General features: G+C 39.8%; 1 protein-coding gene and 1 pseudogene across 3 annotated transcripts in view; both read left to right on the top strand.

The window, feature by feature from the left end:
- The window catches only part of lsp1b (lymphocyte specific protein 1 b), a 61,901-nt gene extending 41,770 nt beyond the window's left edge, over positions 1–20,131 (top strand). Inside the window, exons 7-15 of one of the 3 annotated variants that reach the window (XM_026155610.2) lie at positions 1,756–1,779; positions 2,160–2,201; positions 3,061–3,092; positions 3,308–3,392; positions 7,376–7,516; positions 7,699–7,797; positions 9,219–9,302; positions 9,386–9,491; positions 19,864–20,131. In XM_026155610.2, the coding sequence (XP_026011395.1) occupies positions 1,756–1,779; positions 2,160–2,201; positions 3,061–3,092; positions 3,308–3,392; positions 7,376–7,516; positions 7,699–7,797; positions 9,219–9,302; positions 9,386–9,491; positions 19,864–19,889 (639 nt within the window). In that variant the 3' untranslated portion in view covers positions 19,890–20,131. The remainder of the gene's footprint in view (positions 1–1,755; positions 1,780–2,159; positions 2,202–3,060; positions 3,093–3,307; positions 3,393–7,375; positions 7,517–7,698; positions 7,798–9,218; positions 9,303–9,385; positions 9,492–19,863) is intronic. The other 2 variants (XM_026155689.2, XM_080303610.1) reach the window with 2 other exon arrangements.
- LOC145429839 (uncharacterized) lies at positions 12,430–14,371 on the top strand (annotated as a pseudogene).
- Positions 20,132–22,263: the final 2,132 nt, after the last annotated feature.

Below are 22,263 nucleotides of genomic sequence, written 5' to 3'. Positions count from 1 at the left end.
CACTTGTATTTTTCTTTTGCCTGGGTGGCAGCTCTACGCTTCCGTAGATAATATCTAAAAAAAAAAAAAAAAAACAATTAGCAGAGAAGACACTAATATTTCTAACTGTATCATGGAGATGAAGAAATCACTTAGCCATTGGTTAACCAGAGACCTCACTATTTTTGGCAGAAACATCCTATCTAAAGCTGAAGGCATCTCCAAATTGATTTATCCTTGTCATTCTCTATATATCTCCTCTAAAAGCATTAATAAGGCTAACACAGTTATTTTCGAATTTTTGTGGAGGAATAAAACCCTTTACATTGAAAATCTCAGCTTGTGAAGGAATACAATAAAGGTGGTATCAAAACTCCAGAATTAGAATTTATGGTTGGCACCCTTAGAATTAAATGGTTAAAATCTGAGATAATGAGTTATACCCACAACTTCTCCCCATAATTAAACCTTATGAAATCATAGGGTAATAACACTTAATCAAAAATCAATTTTCGAGAGCGACTGGTTTAAACAAGCTTATATTCATAACAGATTTGTTGGATGATAACGGTGTCATTCTAAGTTACACAGACTTTTCAGAAAAATATTGTCTAAACTGTTCTCAAAGAGAATATAACAAATTGTGTGAACTGGTCCCACTGCCTCTGCTTCATTTGATTAAAAATGTTATAATATACAATAATTTCTCATCAGTGCTCCCAAATTTATTGCTAGGGCAATGTCAGCTGTTTGATAAAAATGCAATAATAAATTTATTAGTAGTTTCTTCAAAGACAAAATATTTCATAGTTACAACAGAATGGTTACATTGCATGGTTCTAATTTAGTTATTTCATATACACTGGATAAAGCCTACTAAAAATTTATGAAATAGCCTATACCTAAAGTTAAAGAAACACACTTTAAAGTAATAAACAAAATTAATCCTGTGGCAGAATTTCAAAAAAAAAGAGATTTGGCTTTGAGGTGGATCAGTGTTCTTTTTGTACTGATGAAAATGAAACCCTAGAACATCTTTTTTTTCTATGCCCTATCACACAATGCATTTGGTCCAACTTAAAAAATTGGATTTCCCTAAATATTAATGACGTGCCACTATTTGAATTACATCATAAATTTTTTACATGGATCGTCTAGCATTGGGTGTCTCAGACATCATTAACATCATCATACTTTTGAGTAAATATCATATCCATTGTGCTAAATGGAGGAACACTAAGCCTTCTCTCCCTGGTTTTATTAATAATTTTAAGATATTTTTTTCTTTGCTAAAAAAGACAAAAAGCACATATGCCAAAAAAAATTAACCAGGATAATGCGTGTCTGCTATTCAAAATTTTGACTTATGCTGAGGCTTATATATTAAGTAATGCAGCTGCTTCGCTTAGGCTACTAGCAGGTTGCTGAGTAGACATCTGTGTAGTGGTTTGTTTGAAATCTACCACATTTTTCAGTTTCCTTGTCAAGAAACAACTTCCTGTTTAACTGAAACGCCTTCCTGTTTAACTGAAATGACTTCTTGTTCAACTTAAATGCCTTCCTTTTTAACTGAAATGCCTTCCTGTTTAACTGAAACACCTTCCTGTTCAAGTGAAATGCCTTGGTTTTTCAGTAGTGTGTGTGAGAGCGTTTCAGTTGTGTGTGAGAGAGCGTTTCAGTAATAATGTTCCTTATGGCACCTCATATTATTATGTTACATTGTATTAATCATGTCTAAACCCATTGTCTCTTTAATGCCTCCTGATGTCCCAAAAGAAACTCCTCATACAGTTTTACCCAGTAAGTAACCTGCATGTGTCAGCTGACCTATTGTGCAGCAATGGAAGAGAGTCATTTGTCAAACTTAAGGTTTGATTGCACTGATTAAAGAGCAGCCATGAACTGCATGACACAGTTTTATTGGTAGGATTTTTAAATGGTGAGAAAACCTGTTATTGTTGGTTAAAAAAACCTCTTTGAAATTTGAAGTTTATACCACCCTAACATTAACCCTCAGTGGTTTGGTGACCTGATGGATGTTAAAAAGTTCAGAACAGGGAAAGGGTAAAATGAACTCTGAACCACAGAGATATATATTTTTTTATTTTGCAGTGTCTTTTGGTGCAGTGTCACTGACTTCTATAGGAATTTGTGTCTCAGCTTACTCTGTCTCTTTACAGGATGAAGTGAGCAGCCGCATCACAGCAGATGGTAAATTCAAGGTGAGTCAGGATGAAAAACAGCAGACCTACTCTCAAGCAAACTCAAGCAAACACACCCTGATACACCCAGAATCTGGCAGCACTGCTATTAGAAAGACTGCAAAACTACTGATAATTTGACCTGCTACAAGAGGAAAAACCTACAGCTGCAAAGTGAAATCTGTCTCGGTAATAAAAGTATTAGGTAACTTAACCCCCTGAAGTCATGACATATGACTAACCCGATATTTTGAAGAATGTCAAAAGAGACGTTTTTCTAAACAAATGTAAATAGGAGTCATGCGTGTCAATTAGAATAATCCTTGTTCCCTGATAGTCAAGACTTGGAAAAACAATTCAATAAAAACAAAAATGACATATAAGGCTAGGGCTAGGGTTAAAGTTAGGGTTGGGTTTGGGAGTTGTTAAAGATGACTTTGGCCTCAGAAAGTTAAGGATTTCTATCAGAGGGTAAAAACAAGGCATAAAACACCTTTGTTTTCTGATAACAAATTGCCTGCAGTGTTTTGCAAAAGGTCTAACAGGTCAAGTATTGAACAACTCTTATTAGAAACATTATAGGATCAAGGTTTATCCTGTTAAACTGAACCTGGTTGAAGAGGGAACATTTACTATCTTTGTTGTATGGACCTGAGATGAGGACTTGAGAAGGAAGACAGAGAATTTATCAGAGTAATGTTTTGGACTGTCATGAAGACAGGAATTATGTAATTGTTAGTAGAATATTATTTGACAGCTGATTTCCTTTGTGAAAGAACATTGAAGTTTTTGTGTCTCCTTTTTGTTTGGTTTTTTACTCCTGTTTAAATTGTTGATCTGCGAAATGCAAATTAATAAACAGAAAATTTCCATTCCTCAGATCACAGAGCGAACAGAGTCTCTGAGGAGAAGGTAGGCCTACCAATAAAAAACACACACAAGAATGATCAAAATCTAACACGTGCAGGAAGCTTTCTTTCAGTGTGATATGATGTCCATCACCATTTACACGTAGAAACACCAAACTTTCCTCTGGAAGGACATAAAGAGTTTGTACCACATGCTAAAATCAGACAGAATTACACTTTTGCCATGACTGATTCACTTGTTTATGCATTCTTCTAAAGCACCAGCAACATAAAGAAGACACTGCCACCTCTTCCTGTTTCCAAGATCGACAAGAGACTGGAACAATATACACACGCCCTGGAGGTAAAACTGCAGAGTGTTTTTCTTCTCAACCAGTAAGAGGATATTCGTGGGATAATTTTTTGTAATCATTAACAGATTCTGCAGACTAATCACTTGAAATCTCAGAGGATACTTTAGACCAGCGGTTCCCAACCCCCGGGCCTCGGACCGGTACCGGTCCGTGAGTCGTTTGGTACCGGGCCGCGAGAGTTGAGCCTCAGGTGTGAAATGTATGGTTTTCAGGGTTTTTATCGGTTTTCAGGTTATTTTGTTATCGCTTTTATCGTTAACTCAGTTTTCCTGGGTCTTTTCAGGTGTGTTATGAATAAATCTTCTTTTTTCGGTACCGGTACTAGATTTATTTTGATGTATTTATCCGCGACATCTTAAAGGCCGGTCCGTGAAAATATTGTCGGGCATAAACTGGTCCGCGGCGCAAAAAAGGTTGGGGACCGCTGCTTTAGACTGCTATAATTTTTTTTTTAGTAGCAGCGGTTGGTTGATCCTCCCTGAGGATCCCTCCCTCCCTCCCTGATCCTCCTTCCTTCTGCTGGAGGTTTCTTCCTGTAAAAATGCAGTTCTTCCTTGTTCTTCTTTTTAACATTGTGAGGTCTTTGTTAAAATAAACATATTTTAACCTGAGTGTGAAAAAGATGGTGTGGTCTTGGCTCGTTTGAAAATACGGCTATCATTGATCACAGGGAAAAAGTGTTTCTGGGTATTTATCCAAATAAAAAGAATTCTAAAATTAACGAAAAGGTGATGGTGTTTAATAAAACATAAAGAAAGTGGAGAAAAAACAGTTACATCTATTCAATTTGCCTGTGACTGGCAACAATTATTGCATTAAAAACATTTTTTAAATAAACTGGTTTACATTGTCTTGTGAATCACACATCATTATTGCTATATATATAAAATAAAAAAATAAAAACAAAACACCCAGCACGCCCCTGCGGGCGGTTTATCCTTCAAGCTCGGGTCCTCTACCAGAGGCCTGGGAGCTTGAGGGTCCTGCGCAGTATCTTAGCTGTTCCCAGGACTGCGCTCTTCTGGACAGAGATCTCCGATGTTGTTCCCGGGATCTGCTGGAGCCACTCGCCTATCTTGGGAGTCACCGCACCTAGTGCTCCGATTACCACGGGGACCACCGTTACCTTCACCCTCCACATCCTCTCGAGCTCTTCTCTGAGCCCTTGGTATTTCTCCAGCTTCTCGTGTTCCTTCTTCCTGATATTGACTACACGCCTTTGGAACAGAGGATCGCAAGTTCGATTCCTGCCTGGGGCGTCTGTATCCAGTAAGGGTCCTAAGGCTAGACCCCCTATGCTAAGCGAGCCTACCGCAGACATGAGCGAGACAAATAAATATGAAGGCATGCCGGCTCGGACGTCGCCCGGATCAACAAGGTCCGCGTCAGGTGTTGAGGAACCAGGGCACCCTGACGAAAAGTGGGCTACTGGAACAAGAAGGCATCGGTGGGCAAGAGACGAAAACAGGGCGTTGTTGGAATGCTACTACGCAACCCCGGCGGAAGGGGCTACATGAATAGGATGAGGGACCTATGGATATATATATATATATATATATATATATATATGTATAGCAATAATAGGTAAAGTATTAAAGTGAAGGATGTAAAATCAAGAATTCAAATTTTATTTGTCATGTACACAGTCATACACAGTACAATATGTAGTGAAATGCTTGGACAACTGCTCGTGACCTAAAGAAAACAAAAAAGGAAAAGGCTATGAATAAGATAGGAAATAAATATGAAAAATTAAAAAGGGTAAATTTAACTAGGAAGGAATAAAATATAAATTAAGGTTAAAAATGAAATAACTGTACAACACAAATTAGAATGAAGGGTAAATTTAACTGGGAAAGAATAAGATAAAATATATAAAATAACTGTATAAAATAACTGTACAACAAAATACACAATATAGAACTATATAAGAATGTATGAAGAAATATAAATAAATATATACACAATAACAGCAGCTGTACAAGTGATTTAAGTGATGAAGTGAAAACAATGTCCAGAATGTCCAGTGTGTGTGTAAGAACTATATGTGTGGGTCAGTACTGTGTGGTGGTGTGATTGAGAGACCGTATCGCCTGCGGGAAGAAGCTCCTCCTCAGTCTCTCTGTGTTGGTCTTCAGGGAGCGGAATCGCTTTCCTGACCTCAACAGAGAGAACAGTCTGTTGTTGGGATGGCTGAGGTCCTTCACAATCTTCCTGGCCTTGGTCCAGCACCGCCTGCTGTAGATTGAGTCAGGGAGCTCGGAGCGGATGGTGCGCTCAGCTGACCGCACAACCCTCTGTAGAGCTCGTCTGTCCTGCATGGTGCTGTTCCCGAACCAGGTTAAGATGTTTCTCGTCAGGATGCTCTCTATGGTGCACGAGTAAAAGTTCCTGAGCACCTTGGAGGGCAGTTGGAAGTCTCTCAAGCGTCTGAGGTGGTAGAGATGCTGTCGGGCCTTTTTCACCACGGTGTTGATGTGACAGGACCATGACAGGTCCTGCGTGATGTGAACTCCGAGGTATTTGAAGCTGTCCACTCTCTCCACTGGGCACTCGTTGATGACGGGGGTCTGGTAGTTCCTCTCCTGCTTAGTGCTGAAGTCCACTATCAGCTCCTTTGTCTTACTGACGTTTAGAAGGAGGTTGTTCCTCTGGCACCAGTTCTCCAGATTCCTAATCTCCTTCAGGTAGGCTGTCTCGTTGTTATCAGAGATCAGGCCCACCACGACGGTGTCGTCAGCAAACTTGATGATGGTGGTGGAGCTGGTAGTGGCCACACAGTCATGTGTACAAAGAGTACAGCAGGGGGCTCAGAACACACCCCTGGGGGGCTCCAGTGCTGAGAGTGGTGGAGGCTGAGCCCATCCTTACTGCCTGTGGTCTGCCAGTTAGGAAGTTGGAGATCCACTGACACATAGATGAGCTGAGTCCCAGATGCTCCAGCTTGGTGGTGAGTGTGGAGGGAATTATGGTGTTAAATGCAGAGCTGTAGTCTATGAAGAGCATTTTAACATAATTCCCCCTTCTAGTGTCCAAGTGAGTGAGTGATGTTTGGAGGAGATGAGAGATGGCATCGTCTGTGGAACGATTTGGACGGTAAGCGAACTGTAGTGGGTCCAGTGTGTCTGGTAGTGAAGAAATGATGAAGTCTCTGACCAGGCGTTCAAAGCACTTCATCACTACTGAGGTGAGGGCTACAGGGCGATAGTCATTGAGAGGAGCAGGGTGGGGTTTCTTCGGGACAGGAACAATGATGGACTCTTTGAAGCATGTGGGGATCGCCGACTGAGATAAAGAGATGTTGAATATCTCAGTGAACACAGGAGCTAGCTGGTATGCGCAGTCTCTTAGGATACGACCTGGGATGCCGTCTGGTCCTGCTGCTTTCCTGGTGTTCACTCTTTTGAAGGCTCTCCTTACTTCATGCTTGGAGATGACGAGCACGTTTCCGGTGCTGGCAGTATCTTCCTGTCTGCAGCCGTTAGCGCCGCTAGCACTAGCATTGTTGGAGTCCTTAGCTGCAGCCTCGAAGCGAGCATAGAAAGTGTTCAGCTCGTCTGCCAGAGTCACGGCCGCGTTCGTCATACCGGTTGTTGGTGCTTTATAGTCGGTTATTGTCCTTAGTCCCCGCCACAGGCTCCTAGAGTCACTCTGTTGGAGTTGTGACTCTAGTTTCCTCCCGTAGCGCTGCTTCGCCTCTTTCACCACCCTCCGCACGCTTTGTACGGGTCCATGTCCCCCGTCGTGAGTCCCGTGTTGTAGAAGAAATTGGTCTGTTGTGCAAATGAGTTTTCATTTTTGTGTATGTGTAGAGTATCATCGTTTCACAATGAAGGCAAAAAAAATTCCACTAATATTTGGTTGCTTTACAAACTAGCACTCCTTTACTCGCTCACACAGTGACTCTCTCACTAGATTCTCAGAACTGACCTAAACCTTTCTACTTTTCTTTCTGTCATCTTATTTTTCTCAGCTCTCCTCAAAGGAAGGCAGATCAGGCTGCCAGACAGTGACTGATCTCACTGCTCCCACTGAACCAGTTGCATCCAAGAAGAACCTGTTTGAGGCCGGAGACGCCTGGAACCAAAATGCCACCTCGATCACAGCATCTAAGGTTTATGGAAACATAACTTGTGTGTGTGTGTGTGTGGGGGGGGGGGGGGGGGGGTGTTGTTCCTTTATGTTTCCAATAATTTCCAAAATAATATATTTTAAACAGAAAACAGGAGGGAAGATTTCCTAGGGGAATGATTTTGATATTACTGTAATACATGATGTTTCTCACTTTCCTCTCAGGACGCAGATGCTCTAAAAGTGGGTGTTGCTGATCTCATCAACCAGTGGGTGAAAGGAAGTGAAGACGGAAGCAGATCTAGCTCCCCCTCCAAACCAGCCGTAAGTCATATCATTATTATTATTATTATTTCTACATGAATTACATTAAATTGATTACATCAGTTTTTAAACAGGTATTTTGCCCAGTCTTTATGTCTTTTTCCAACCAAAAATGGAAAGGCAACAACTACTTTAAAAATATACAAAACCAAAAGTTTAATTTACGATTTTAATGCATGCTGTTCATACGGTCGGTTTGGGTGGCTCAAAAGTCAACATTTACCAGGATGTCAGGATGATGTCCTCTGCTTCCATGTTTATTAATCCTCCCAGGAAGATTTCTATGGTTCTAAGAGCATGTTTTTGTTCAGATTTTGTCACAGTTAAAAAAAAACAAAAAACCCACACACACAGCAAAAAGAAAAACTTCTTATTCAACAAGCTAGTGGTTAGTGCTTTTTACACAAAACTACTTCTTCTGCTTTAATGGATGTTTCTCTGAACATGAATATTTTCTTGCTTATAACACACTCTTTAAGTATCACACTGTTCACGGTGTCAGCTGCTATCAGCTTTTGTTTAAAGGGTACCCCATTGCTCATATTTTTTCATATTTCATATTTTTTGTCATTGTATATACTGCTATAGCAGTGGATGCTCAACTTAAACATACCCAAAGTATCATGAGGTCAGTGTAGTTTGTATAAATAAAACCAAAAGCTCAGACTTCAGACCTCTCTAAATCAGTAAATAAATAAGATTCATATAATGTGAATCCTTAAAGTGAATACAAAATAAAGTACAAAATAGTGAACCTTAAAAGAAGAAAAGTTTGATTTCAGAAGCAATGTTGAATTCTGCCATCTGCAAGGGAATGATGTCATGAGTATTTGGTAAAAGAGCAAATCAAACTTTGCCCCGCTCTTCATGTGTGTGTCATCTGCTTTCACTGCCAGGCTTTGCTATGCACATTGTTGTTTTTTCTACATTGATAGTGCTTGACATTAAGAGTGCTCAGCTATTCCCACATGGCAGTCTTTCATGCCAATATAATTTAAAAAGCCCATTTTTAAGATTTTTCGTCATCCTGTGACCTTAAAATGTCTTTTTTGTTGTTGTTCTTATTTATTTATTGTCAGATTCACAAAAATCTCTAAAATTAGCTATGATTCCGTTCCTATCATTATTTATTTTTATTTTTATTATTATTGTCAGTTTCATACAGTTTCAGCTTTTCCTCTATTCTCTAAATTTCTTACTATTTCTTATTCTTTAAAGTCTTTCAGTCCACATCATTCTCTGTTCTTTTCTACTTGAAGTTTTCGCTTCCCACTTTCTCTTCTGTCTGGTGTAAATCAGCCTCAGGTTTGCAGGCTAGGCAGTGAAAGTCTGCCCCCTCATGGCAACATCAGCAGCTTTTACATGTTGCTCTTTCAGACAGAGATACCAAAGTGTGGTTTGTTTACTGTTCCTGTTTTCAGGAAATCAACCCTGGTGGTGTTTTAAACAAGAAAAATTTATGGGAGAGCCTTGGAGACACGTTATCGTCTGGGAAAGAAGGAAAGGTACACGCTCACATGGAGGATAGCGGAACAGAAACTTTTAAACGTTTGTCTTGATCAATATTCTTTTATCGACTGAATTGCAGGAGAGCTCCACTGGCAAAAGATATAAATTTGTGGTGACAGGTCACGGCAAGTATGAGAAGGTTTCTGTTGACAGCGGATGCAGTGAGGACATAAACTGCCAGTCAGGTGAGAGAATCCTTTAACTAGTAATGCTAACATTAGATACGATGCACTATTGTAATGGAAAATGTTGGACACTTGTCATGTCGTAGCAGCCAGAATGTCAAAAATGACCCAGCTCAGTACAATTTTATGAAACAGCAAATAGCTTGGAAAAGTTAAAAATAAAAATAAATAAAAATAAAACAAGCAAAAAGGAGAAAGAAAAGGAGCTCAATAAAATACAAAATAGAAAATGATGAAGAGCTCGATAAAACACACAATAATCGAGAGATAGCTGATCAGGGAAAAAGTGATTAAATATTCTTATAGAGTCATAATAGAGCTGGGCGATATATCGAGTTTTTAAAACATATCGATATATTTTTATACGAGATATAAGATGTGACAATATCCTTTATATCGATATAGTCTATGTTACGTTATAATTATAGTTGTGGAGCCGCAAGTTTGCCTCCCTTTCGTCCACTTTTGTCTCTACGCAACGTTACTCCGCCTCGCCTTCACTGAAGACAACTCCCCCTCCTCCCCCATCGCTTCACGTGCAGGCAGCGACAAGACGGACACGGCAAATCTCCGTTAACGAGTTACTGCGCATCGCCCCATGCGTGGGGCTGGACGGCGTCAACGTGTTAACGAGCTAAACATGCTAATGAGCTAACCGCGCTAACGAGCTAACCACGCTAACCCTAAAATCCTTTCATTCTCTCAAAAGTTGATAGCGCGCCTTATGTATGAATTCTGGTTGTGCTTGATGGCCGCGAACCGATTTTATGTGGTACACGGCGCTCAGCAATCTGTCAAAAATGTTTGAGTACGACTTTGGTAAGCTGCACCGCTTGATAGATTGTCGGCGCATTACGGCTACCGAGGAGCTTCGCGGAGTTATACGTACTGTGCATCAACGTAATATTACCGTATTGTGTGTGTATAAGGACCATAAATGGCACCTGTAAGAGACGTGGTTATGAAGCGGATTTCAAACTCCAGGCTATCAGTCACACAGTAAAACTTGGGAACAGAGCAGCTGTGAAATCTGTCTGTCTTTGTTATTACGCTCAGCGTCTTTTAGTTTACATTTTGACTGCACAATTGTGAGCTCTTTGTTTAGCACAAAAACAACCTTGTTTTCTTTTATTTATGGAGCATTATTATTTAATGAATGCTCATAATTTAATTTTGAGTAATTTTTCATGTACATCTGTGCTGTATGTTAATAAAAGTGCCTGTGTGACATCTGGGAAACAGCTTTGACTAAGAACTCTCTTTTTGTTCTTACTTTATGGCTTAAAAAAAAATATCGAGATATATATCTTATATCGCCATCCAGCTAAAATATATCGAGATATGAATTTTGGGTCATATCGCCCAGCCCTAAGTCATAACATTGTGGGCGGGGCTCAAATGAGACAATCTATGTGTGGAATATTGATGGAAAATAATCTAGCTTAATTTTTGAGCAATGGGAGGAAGTACTTTTACAGTTAGTTTAACCATGGCTTTTCCACATACCAAAGCCTTACTTTTACTTTAAAATGTGAAATACTGGCTAAAGGTTTTACTGTATGAATCTTAAATGTAAGTTAGAATTAAAATTGGTTCAGTCTTGAACAATATTTACACTCAAATTTGGAAATTAAATTACTTAAACCCAATTGTCTGAGTAACAAATAAAAGATTTGTTGCTTTTGCTCAAATGCACACTGAAACTTTTTTTTAGCCCATTTCCAGAATTAATCACTTGACCATCAAATGTGAACTAATGTGTTATATTAGTCTGTCACATTTTCTCTATTTTTACCTGTTTGCATTTTTTTTCATCAAAACTGTCATCATCAGGAAACTGCCATCAGAAAAAAAAAAGATCTTTCCCTGTTTTTGACCAAACGGGGAAGTCAAATGTTAAGACTTTGGAGGGGCTGAAAATAATAAGTATAACAGTGGAACATTCTAATGAGCTATCCTCTCTGATGTGCCGCCACTTGGAACTTTCACAGTATTTCCTCAGAGAAGGGAAAAAAAAAGAAAAATCCAACAGTTTCACAAAACTTTATATATTTTTAAAAATCACACAAAGATATATTAAGCATCAGCATAATAAATGGGTCTGTTTTTAGATTACGTGATTTAAGTCCCTTCAATGAAGAAATTCCACATCACAATGGTGATCTCAGAAAAAAACCCAAACTAAACAGATGTTGAATCCCAGTAATGTAAGAGAAAGATTTAAACAAAACAGCATCCCGTCCAGCACAATCCTATAGACAGACACGTGAAATATCACAAATCTACTCTTCACTCATTTTCCTTCAGTTTGTCTTCCTACATCAGCCATATTTACTGTCATCATCATTTACCAGTGGTTATATATATACATCCTTCCTGCAATTTAGTCAGAAGCCCTTAACAATTTGTAACAATGCAGAAAACTAATCCTCACCAATAAAACAGTTCATGTTGTTTTAACTATCAAACTAGATGAAGATAGTTTATCATATCATCATTGTTTGGTGGAAACTATCATTCTCCAACATGCTCATACAGGAAAATATCTACTTTCATAGGTATCATTTTGTATTGTTGTATTATTGTAGGGTTTTTTTTTACCTTACAATAGAAAGCACATTGAGGCAACTGTTGGTGTAACTGACTTTGCTGATGGAGGAGCTAATCTTTACCATTATGAATTAAGAGTGATGGAAAAGGGATTTGATTCTGGGATGCCCCCAGCCTGAGCAATATATGATTAAGATATTAAAAAGAAAAAAGTTTTGAGCCATGCTAGCAGCTCTCTCAGACTGCACTGAGGCACAACAGTGTTTACGCTTTGATAACATTGTGACAAAGCTAGCACAAGTTTACCAGGCATAACACTTAACAGCCATAATCATTTTAGTCTAGTGTGTTCGCATGCTAGCATGCTATTGTTAATTAATAAGCCATTATGTATGGTACTTTGGTATCTGAGAACTGGACAAACTAAAGTTTGGACCTAATGAAGTCCCAGACTTGACCATGACTATTTGTGGCAGATAAAAACAACGATAATTTGGTTGTGTTCTAACAGGGGCATTGATATCAGTACAAAATATATTGCTTCTTTACGTAGAAGGTGAAGATATTAGGTCAAGAACACCCAACAGACCACCGTACCATTGGAAGAATGGTCTATCCACGTCCTAAAGTTGCTAGCATGGCTAAAACCATAAACATTGCTCCTGTAGTTAAGACAATATTTTTTCATTAATGCCCACCTCTGCAGTATGCCAACCTATACACTGATTGTTGTTTCCTGCCTTGCTTGAAAACCAACACTTTTTTCTCATCAATATCTGACTTACAGAAACCTACATTTATTCTGACCACACGTTGAATCTTCATTTGTCTCAGGAAGTGTGCCTTCTTTCAAAATCCATCTGCCCTGTTGTTGCAGGAATGTCAAAGCCCTTTTTATTACACAGATAAACTGCCTGCCAGCAATGAATACTAGAAGCTTTAAATTGTTTAGAAAAATAGAAAAAGGTCAAGCATTACAAATAAAACAAACAAATCTACAGTCTACAATAAAAGCATTTAAAACTCCCAACTAGCCCACGATCAAATGAAAAAAGAAAAATTTAAGCAAGTAGATTTAGACTTTATAATGTGTTTCTTTAATATTTTTCCTCCTTTTTGCGTTATGTTTTATTTTGTCAAGTTTACTTTTTTGGTCAAGTAAACCTGCACTTCTTCACCACTAAGAGTACTTGAAAACATCTATTGTGTAGCAGGGATTTCTTTTCTTTTTTTCTTTACTTTTTCATTACTTTCTTTACCTTTATACTTTAAACTACACCACGGCAATGACAAAGTTCCAGCCTTGGGTCAAACACTTGTTGCAGCGTTGCTGTCATTTTGCAGCCTTCATCACCTTTCCAAGAATAGTCAGCCAATGTTTTGTTTTTGTTTGTTTTTTTCAAATCACTTTCAGTGTTCTGTCTATTGAGTTATGAATTAGCGATTTGATATATAATTTTCAAATCATTATCATTTCCATCATTACATATCTGCAGCTTTTGTTGAACCAAATCCTTTGGCTGTTCTGTTGAAGTCCTTCCGTTCTTCCTCCTGAGATTTCCGTTTTATCAGCCCCCTTTCAAACACTGCTGCTATTTTTGTGAGTGGCTTCTCCACTGCTTCTTTCAGCTTCCTGGCGTCAAATCGAGGGCTGTACAGTAAAATTGGGAGACGATTGACAAATGAAGGAACCTCTGCCTGATTATCTTTAGCAGACTTTTTCTTGTCTGAATCAGTCTTGTTGGCGTTGATCTGGTGCATAATTCGCTCTTTAGTGGAGAACATCTGAAAGAGGAGTGCATCCCACATCTTCAGTGCTTTAGGACCTTCTTTGTTCGTAGCTACCTCCTGATCATGTTGGTCTGCTGTCAACTTGTTATCAATTTGTTCTATTTTCTTATTGCTGCCACTGGAATTAACCTGAGGTTTAGCCTCTGGCTCTGGAAACTGGGGTTCCTCTGGCTCAACGACCATGTGCTTCTTCAGTCGTGTCCAACCACTAAGCTTACTCTTAAGGCCTTTTGGCTTCTGGGCTGCTTTCTGCTCACTGGATGAAGGAGATTTTTCTGCTGCAACAGGCTTCTTGTCAGCAATTGAAGATGCAGTTGATGTCACTGACTTCGTGGAGGCTTCGACTATCGGGGTTCCTGTTGGTGCAGCTGGTTTGGACTTGAGAACATCCTTGCCTTTGAGTCCAGTTTTTTGCTGAGATAGCGGTGACGTTCCTCTGTTTGGGGATGGAGCTTTTACTGAGATTGAGGCCTGAGGCAGAGAGGCAGGAGTGGCAGAATCAATCACATCGGCTTTAATCATGGGTGGTTTCATGACAGTATCTGTTGCTGGATTTGTGGGGGAAATGCTCTCTACAAGTTGCTCTGTCATAGAATGAACACTAATAGTTGGTGAGCTAACCTGAGCCACATACTGGGGACACTTTGAGGATTCTATTTGTACATCTGATGACTGTCTTGGAGACCCAAGACCGACCTGCTTAATGGGAGGTTTTGCTTCTGCTCTAGGTCCACTAAGCAGCGAAGAATAGCTGTGATGGGTGAGAATACTAGCGTCAGTGCTTAGTTGGGGGAGTTTTACATCTTGAGCTGAAATTTTATTGTGTTGAATTGGGGAGTTTATTTTTACCTCAGTGGCTGAAGTATTATTAGTTCTAAGGGGTTTTATTTCTGTTTTTGAGGTATTCTCTAAGATAGCAAATGGCTCGGTGGTTCTAGTAGGTGTATTATTTTGAAAAGCTGTAATTGGAGGGTTTATCTGATCGTTCATTATGGTAGTAGAGGGGTTTATTTCTGTCACATGGTTTAACGTCACAGAGCTTTGAGGGGACAGGGGTATGGTAGGAGTACATGATTGTTTAGGTGTATTACACACTCTTCTCTCTGGTAGAGGGGAAGGTTTAGTTGCTGTATTGGGGCTATGCGGGACTTTTAAATTACTGGTGGCTTCATTGAACCATTGAAAATTTGTAGCAGGCTGTTTATTTGAAGCACCATAAGAGATTATAGGAGAATTTACAACACACATGTTCGTTTCTATTGATTTGTTTGTTTCAGTGGCAGAACTAAGTTGTTTCAGTAGAGTCTGAGAGCCCACTGAATTCACAGTCTGAGCATTATTTCCAATAATTTGACTAGATCTTGCCAGTTGTGTAGTTTGCTGCTCCATAGATGCGCAATATGGTGCAGTATGAACAGTACAAAGGGAAGTTGTTGTATCCATAGATATTTCAGAGTTTTTCAGTTTTCTAGGTGGAGTTGCTGAAGATTTATTGCTTATAACTGGCTCGCTGGAAGAGACTTGTTTATTCACATGGTTTCTAGTAGCAATTTGTTGTTCAGGTGTGTCAGATGATTTGCCAAACTGGTTACCATCAACAGAGCCACAAAGAGAAGTATTCATGACTGGCTTTATTGAAGATAGACTCTCAGATCTGTCATTTTTCATCTGAGGGCCTTTTGGTATCATATGCCTCATTGTAGGGCTAGGAGGCAATGTTTGCTTACCAGCTTGTGAAGCATTAAATATTGGATTACCACTCACTGCTGCATCTGCCGTTATTGGCAGGGCAGTTTCCATGTTAAGCCTGTTGGGGACTTTGGTTTCAGCAGGAGGAATAAACTGAGTATTGCTGTTCTGGAAATTGTTTGACTGTGTCTTTTCCAGTTGAATTGCCTCCAGATTTCTTAATAATCTTGGTGGAACTGCATCTGTGAAAGAGTTTGCATTTGGTTTGCTGGCTAGTTTGTTTTCATTTAAGGGTATGCTAACCGCTGTGGTCCCTTTTGAAAGACTAGGAGCAGCTTGTTTTGTTTCAAACTCACAATTTTCTTGCATGTTTTCTGTTTTGGAAATTGTAGTGGAAAGACATTCTATTGCCATATTATCAGTTAATAAACCTTCTCTCTCAGTGATGGCCTGTGGATGTACTTTGTCAACTGCTGAGTTTTTGTCTCTGTTAGCATCAGTATTAATATAATTTGTCAGTTTGGGTTCTGTATTTGCTTGGCTTGATATTACTCCATCTTTAGTATTAAGAACGATTTCAGTTGCTTGTTGAGCAATTACTCTGCTAGAGTTTGTGTAAAAACGTATCCCTTGAACAACATTACTTTGATTACTGGATTCTATAGTCTGTGTGTTTATATTTTTGCTAATATTTGTAAGCTTTTGAGGCTCTTTTGCTGGCACATTGAATGAGTCTGATTTTAAAGGGTTTTTGTTTGAAATCTTGGGTGACTGAATTATGGCGGTATGTAGGGCAGGAGGGTTTGGTTCTGTATTTACAGACATATTTGATAACATGGGCAGACAGCTCTTATTTTCAACTGGTTGATTATGTGTATAAACCTGCATTTCTGCTTTGGGTGGTTGTATAAATTTGGGTCTTTGGTCAGCTACAGGTTGTGTGTAGATACTATACTCGGCAGAACATACAGATGCTGTGACAGGCCCATAGGATACCACAGATCTTGGGGCTGTGATAACTGTCTTCTTAGGGTGCATATTTAAAAAAGTGGGCTCACTGATTGATATATCAGGGATGCATTCGGCCATTAAAGGCATAATGTTCCCAATGTTTGTCTTAGTGGACACTTTAGTTTGCTTTTTGACATCTTCCCTTTGTTTGTGTAGTGTGGCTTCGGCAGGTATTTTAATCAACATTTTGTTGGACTGCTGCATTCCTGAGTTGAACTCATCATTAATTATGTCGCTTTCTGAGAATTTGGACTCTGTCTGTGTGGGAGGAGATTGAACTAATGGGTTTTCACAGTCGGACAGGTTTTTCTCGGGCTTGGCATTGATTTGGACATTTGGCAAACTGACTCCACCAGCAGTTTCGTAAGTTTGGACTGGGCCTAGCTCTGTTTTTCCTGACTGGTCTCTTTTATTAGTCTGTGAAACTGGAGGTGTTTTATTGGGCTTGTAACCATTTTCTATAAAATGTACCAGTTTTGCTTCAGGGTGTGTTTCTGCATTTAGATGTATTTTAGTTAAGGCTGAGGAAGAACTTGACAAACCATTGTTATCAGTGAGGCATTTTAGTGCTGCCTCTACAGAAAACTGTGCCACACTTTGTGTGAGTACCTCACCTGCTTTAGGTATTGGTATTGGAGCCTCAGAGTATGAGGCTTTTGGTGTGGATACATCACTTGGGGATTGTTGTATTGTTTTCTGTGCCAAGCCAAGGGGAATCTCAGGTTTTACTGTGTCCACGTTAGATGTTTTAAGTGATTGCATTCCATTACTGTGAGCTTCAGACCAATTTTCCTCAAAGACATCTTTCCTACAAGATATAATCTGTTCAGCTGCATGTTCAGAATTGTTTGATGATGACACAGGTTGTAAACTGTGAACTGAAGAGGGCAGAACCTCATGTCCATTGAGCTGTTTTTCTGGCTTTGAGATATCTGAGCCATCTATGCATACATCCGAGTGTAGTTTATCGGCAAAGCTTTCATTATTCCTCGGGGATACATGGCTGTGATGTGATGTGATAGTCCTAATTCCACCATAGGCAGCATATTCAGCTGGAGTCAGCCCATAATATGTAGATCGTGATTTGGGCTTTGAATTTGCTAATGACATTTGACTCTCCAGCAGTGATGTCAAAGACTTGCGTGCCTCGATGACAGGAGGGCGATAGGTGGTGGACACTGGGCTGGAACACGGTGGTATTTGGACTGATGTCACTGGTGTAGGGTTAGGAGTCTTTGGCACGTAAAGAAATGATGGAATCTTTGGCAAAGACAAAGCTTCATTTCCAGAAAAGTGTCCTGCATTTTGTTTTGGAGTGACAAGTCCTGTTGGTGTTGGTTTGACCATGGGGATGTTAGGTACAGTCATTTTCTCTCTATGGCACAGCTCTGAACTGCCAACACTTAAATTTATAGAACTCCTCTGGGTATGAATGTCTACCTCTTTGTAATTGCTGGCTTGCTTGAAAGCAGACATGTTATTATTATGAGTCTGCCTTTGTTCTTCTGTGGCAGCTGGGGGTTTACTTATAGCACTAGTGTGAATCACTGAATTGTGTCTTGGAGCCTCCTTGGGGAGAGCAGGTACTTGCATATCTTCAGAAGAGCTGAATGCAGGACTTGCGGCAAATAAAAGCGGGTTAGGTTTTGATATTTCAAAAATGGGTGTGGATACTCGATTTGGCATGCAAGAGGGAGTCTTGGGTCTTCCATGCTGTGTCCTAGAAAATGATGTGTTCTCCTCTGTTTTCACCACTGACACAGCTGTTTTCTCCTTGAATGTGGCAGATAATTGTGCACCATGGTAAGCTGAATGTATTGCTGTGAGGTCTTGGATGGAGGAAGGTTTAGAAATTTCATAAAATGTTGCCTTTGATGTATAAATCCTAGTTTGTGTGACTTCAGGCTTTGGCTCTTTCACTGCTTCAACAAGTGATATTTTTGAGGCGGTTACTTCAGGAGACATGTGGCTTGGAACAAAGTGGCTATTACTGGTAGGTCTGGCGGTCCAAGACGATATCTGGCTCTGAGGGTTGTCCTTTGAACCAGTATCGTTCTCCCTCTGGCTCGAAATAAAAGGTTGTGTGTGACTGTTGTAAATTGATCTCAGCACTGGAACAGAAGGTTGTTCTGCAGCTTGAGGAGGTGCCAGGTCTGGGCCATAGTGGGTGGCAGCTGGGGAGAGGGTCAAGCCATGAGTTGATATTTTAGGGCTGGACTGCAACATAGTGACTGGAGGGACTGTTGTGGCTGACCCATGGGAATTTTGTGTCATGTTTACATTGACAGTAGAAGAAAGAAGTGACGTTTTAGGCTTATCGGGTGGCAAGAGGGCTGGTGGACTCAAAGGTGGCATTGTAAAAGGAGTAGCATCGTCAAATAAGAAAGAGGAGCACTCATACAGCGGAGCTACCTGCTCGTCTACTGTCCTGATCTGAGCTGCAAGGGGCTGAGGAGGGAAGCCACCAGTTTGGCCATACGAGATACTCTGAGAATGAGGGAATGCAGATGGAGAGTAACTATAAAGGGAACCAAAGGGAAAACCAAAAACAGATGAATCAGCAATGTAGACTGAATCTGGTGTCTTTGGTGGGCTAGACTGGTCGCTGTGTTCGAGGTCTGTGCTTGCTTCGTTGACAGGCGACAAACAGGAGCGAAAGGGGATTGGCGTCTGTGTGAGGCTGCCTTTTTTCTTGGCTCTCTTCTTCTTGAGTTTCTGAAGTCTTGCGTTGTCTTTTCCCGGCTTTGGCAATAAGGGCGGAGGATATGGCTGGGAAAGGTCAGACTCCAGCCCGTTGCTGTAGTTGATTTCCATCAGCATTTCACACTACAAAACAGGTGACATACGTCAGTGAGAGATGATGGATTAGTCTAAATAATGCAAAAGAAGAGTTCTGACTAAGACTAGTTTGCTTAGTCAATATTTGTAATTAGACAAAGACAACATTTCCTCAAAAAAGAAATTAACTCTATAAAAACATCAAACAAATACTTTTGTGATGATGTTAGACATCACCATTGCTAAACACACTGATGATGAAAAAGGTTTTGGAATTCCCTTTTAAGGCTTAAGAAATAGACTATTAAGTCTTCAGAGCAGCTTTTTTTGTTTTTTTTTATGAGATGTTGCAATGCATGATAATCTCAGTCGCTGCACAGCTGCAAATGTTGTTTTTGTTCCACAACAAAGTTGACACAAAATGTACACATGAAGTGCCAGAAATATTATGAGCAACCTATCTTCATTAATTAGAGATAATAGGTGTTTGATAAAGGTAATTCATTCTACAAGTGTAAATGCTAATAATGTTTGTTTGTTTTTTCCTTCACAGTTGGCCACTTCTATGAAGATTTGTAAAACGCATGTTGGATTTTGAAAGTACAATGCCACTATCACTTGACAATTCTCTGTATTTCTGCCTTTAGGTTGGGGAAAGTACTTAAATTTTCTGTTTCTTGTGGCACTTTGTTGTAATATTGCAAAATGTAGTGAAGCAAAAAGTAGGTCCTATCTCTGTTTATACTATATTTTTCTGTGAATGATATCTGATGGAACTTAATACATCTTTGACTACAGATAAATAAATTCAGTTACACTGAGTGCTGATGATTGATTATGGTATTTTATCTGTTTATAATTTTCTTCTTTTGCATTCATTGATTTGCTGCTTAGGTGCACTTAAAATCTTTTGCTGTGTGCCCAGAATTCATCTGCATGCTAGATTTACTGATTTAACCTCTGCGGATGGGCTCCAGGCCAAGTTTTCAGCTAGGTTTGGGAAACTATGAGCTCATATGACAGCAGGCTCATTAGCAGGTTTCATAACTTTTAATTGGGTCCTGAAGATGCTGCACAGTTACAAGAAGTGTCACTATTTGAAATAGAAAGGCATGTAAAGTCCTTCCTTAAGGCAAGACTGCTTTGAAAGGATGACAAACTGCTACTAAAAATAGTGTCTCAAGAAGACTGCAGGATTTAAAAATGGCCTCTGTACCAAATAAAAGTAAACCCAAGGAAGCTCACTGACACATACAGGAGGGTGACCAGATTCATGTTGAGGAGAGGGGTGGTAGCTTTGAGTCCATGACCAAAGTTTTAAAAAGTGAGAGGGAGTAAACTCGGCTGAAAATGATCAACCACTGATGGCACAAATGGTAAAGTGTCCTCACCTACATAACAACTTTTTAGCATTTGTGCTTGTATAGAGTGTTTTACAATGTGTTTGTTCATACAGTCATTCACACAACAATGGCAACAGGAGCCATCAGGGGCAACTTTAGGTTCAGCATAGGAAACTTTGGCACAAAGAGAACAACTGAGGATAGATCTACAAATACAGCATTTCACGGATTATCTACTATACTGTCTAAGCCACACCTTACCAAACAGAATTAGAGGTCAAAGCCTAAAACCATGATTATCAGACATACCTATAAAAGAAGCAAATTTAAGACGCAAATGAAAGAGAATTACTCTACAAAGTTGAACTCCGGCTTGAAACCGGCTTAGTTTCAGTTGGATATAATGTTGTTTTGTTGTGGACTCAAGCAGTCTGTGCTGCTGAGTATGAGCTGAATCGTTCCCTTTCCTCCTGAACTCTGGAGTATCTTTGGGTGGCTGCAGAAAATGTCTGCACTCTAATTTTAGTCTTAGGGAAATAAGAGCAAACATCCTGACACCGAGCACCTGCTGCCTGCTGTCCTGCACTCACTGAAACAGCCTCAGTCTGCTGGAAATTAATCCCAGGGCCAAATCCTCTGAGTTGCTCCCAGTGTGAGCTTAGCCTCATGTTTCGAAGTGATGATTTTTCTTAAATTTTTATTGTCCTGCTTGCACCAGTTTGGTCCGAAGAAAGCATCAGACGTTTAGCCCTTACATGAGCTTGATTTCCTTTAAATACATTAATTGTAGCAAATCTTCTGTGAAATCTTCTGCCCCACCTTCAAATTTTAACACCCTTGGATATTTGGAAGGTCTTCTGCAAATGTTTATCATGAACCCCTGTTGTCAAAGTGACTCCTGCTGTCACAGTGACAAGAAGGCCAGCTGACACTCAAGAAGACCCCCTTTTAAGGCTCTGGGGTTGGACGTGGGAGGTCTCCAGAGCAGCAACTCAAAAGAGGAAAGTATAAGATTAGCTGCTTGCATTCAAACTGTGTCATGACCTCAATCTTTAAAGAGCTCAATTAGGCAAAATGGAGGCCGAGCATGACAATTGTTATCAGAGTGCTGCACATATTCGAAACACTTACCTGAAGTGTTAAGTGTTAGGTAGATGTTGTTTGTGTTTTATTGGTCAAACTGCAAAGCAAACAACATTTTTGTGTAAGAAAATAATTGAAGAATTAATTTAGACAAGAATAAATCTGTTGTTGCACAGTTTTGATTGAAAACTGGTTCGTGCTTTGATTTTTGCTGTCATAGCACAAAACTGCTGAAAAGTTCATTTTAAACTTTGCATTGCAAGCTTTCCTTCTCACGGATATTATGTCTGATATGCATCATGCGTTTAAGATTTCACATCGTGCACTTGTTGCTATCAAATCCCAGGAATATGTTAAAGAACCACCAGCTTGTCAATCAAACAGACACTGAGTTTGACTGGTTTACCTTCAGTGAGTGGCTGTCAGGACCAACTGCTCTCTGCTTGTTAATCCCAGCTCAGGGTGCCACAGGGCCGTCCCGTCCTGAAGTGAATTTGAGCCTTGGGGAGCAAGCTACAGTGGCCGTG

This window comes from Astatotilapia calliptera, chromosome 1 (genome assembly GCF_964374335.1).
Source record: "Astatotilapia calliptera chromosome 1, fAstCal68.1, whole genome shotgun sequence".
Taxonomy (NCBI): domain Eukaryota; kingdom Metazoa; phylum Chordata; class Actinopteri; order Cichliformes; family Cichlidae; genus Astatotilapia; species Astatotilapia calliptera.
This window is presented reverse-complemented; position numbering and strand designations above follow the sequence as displayed.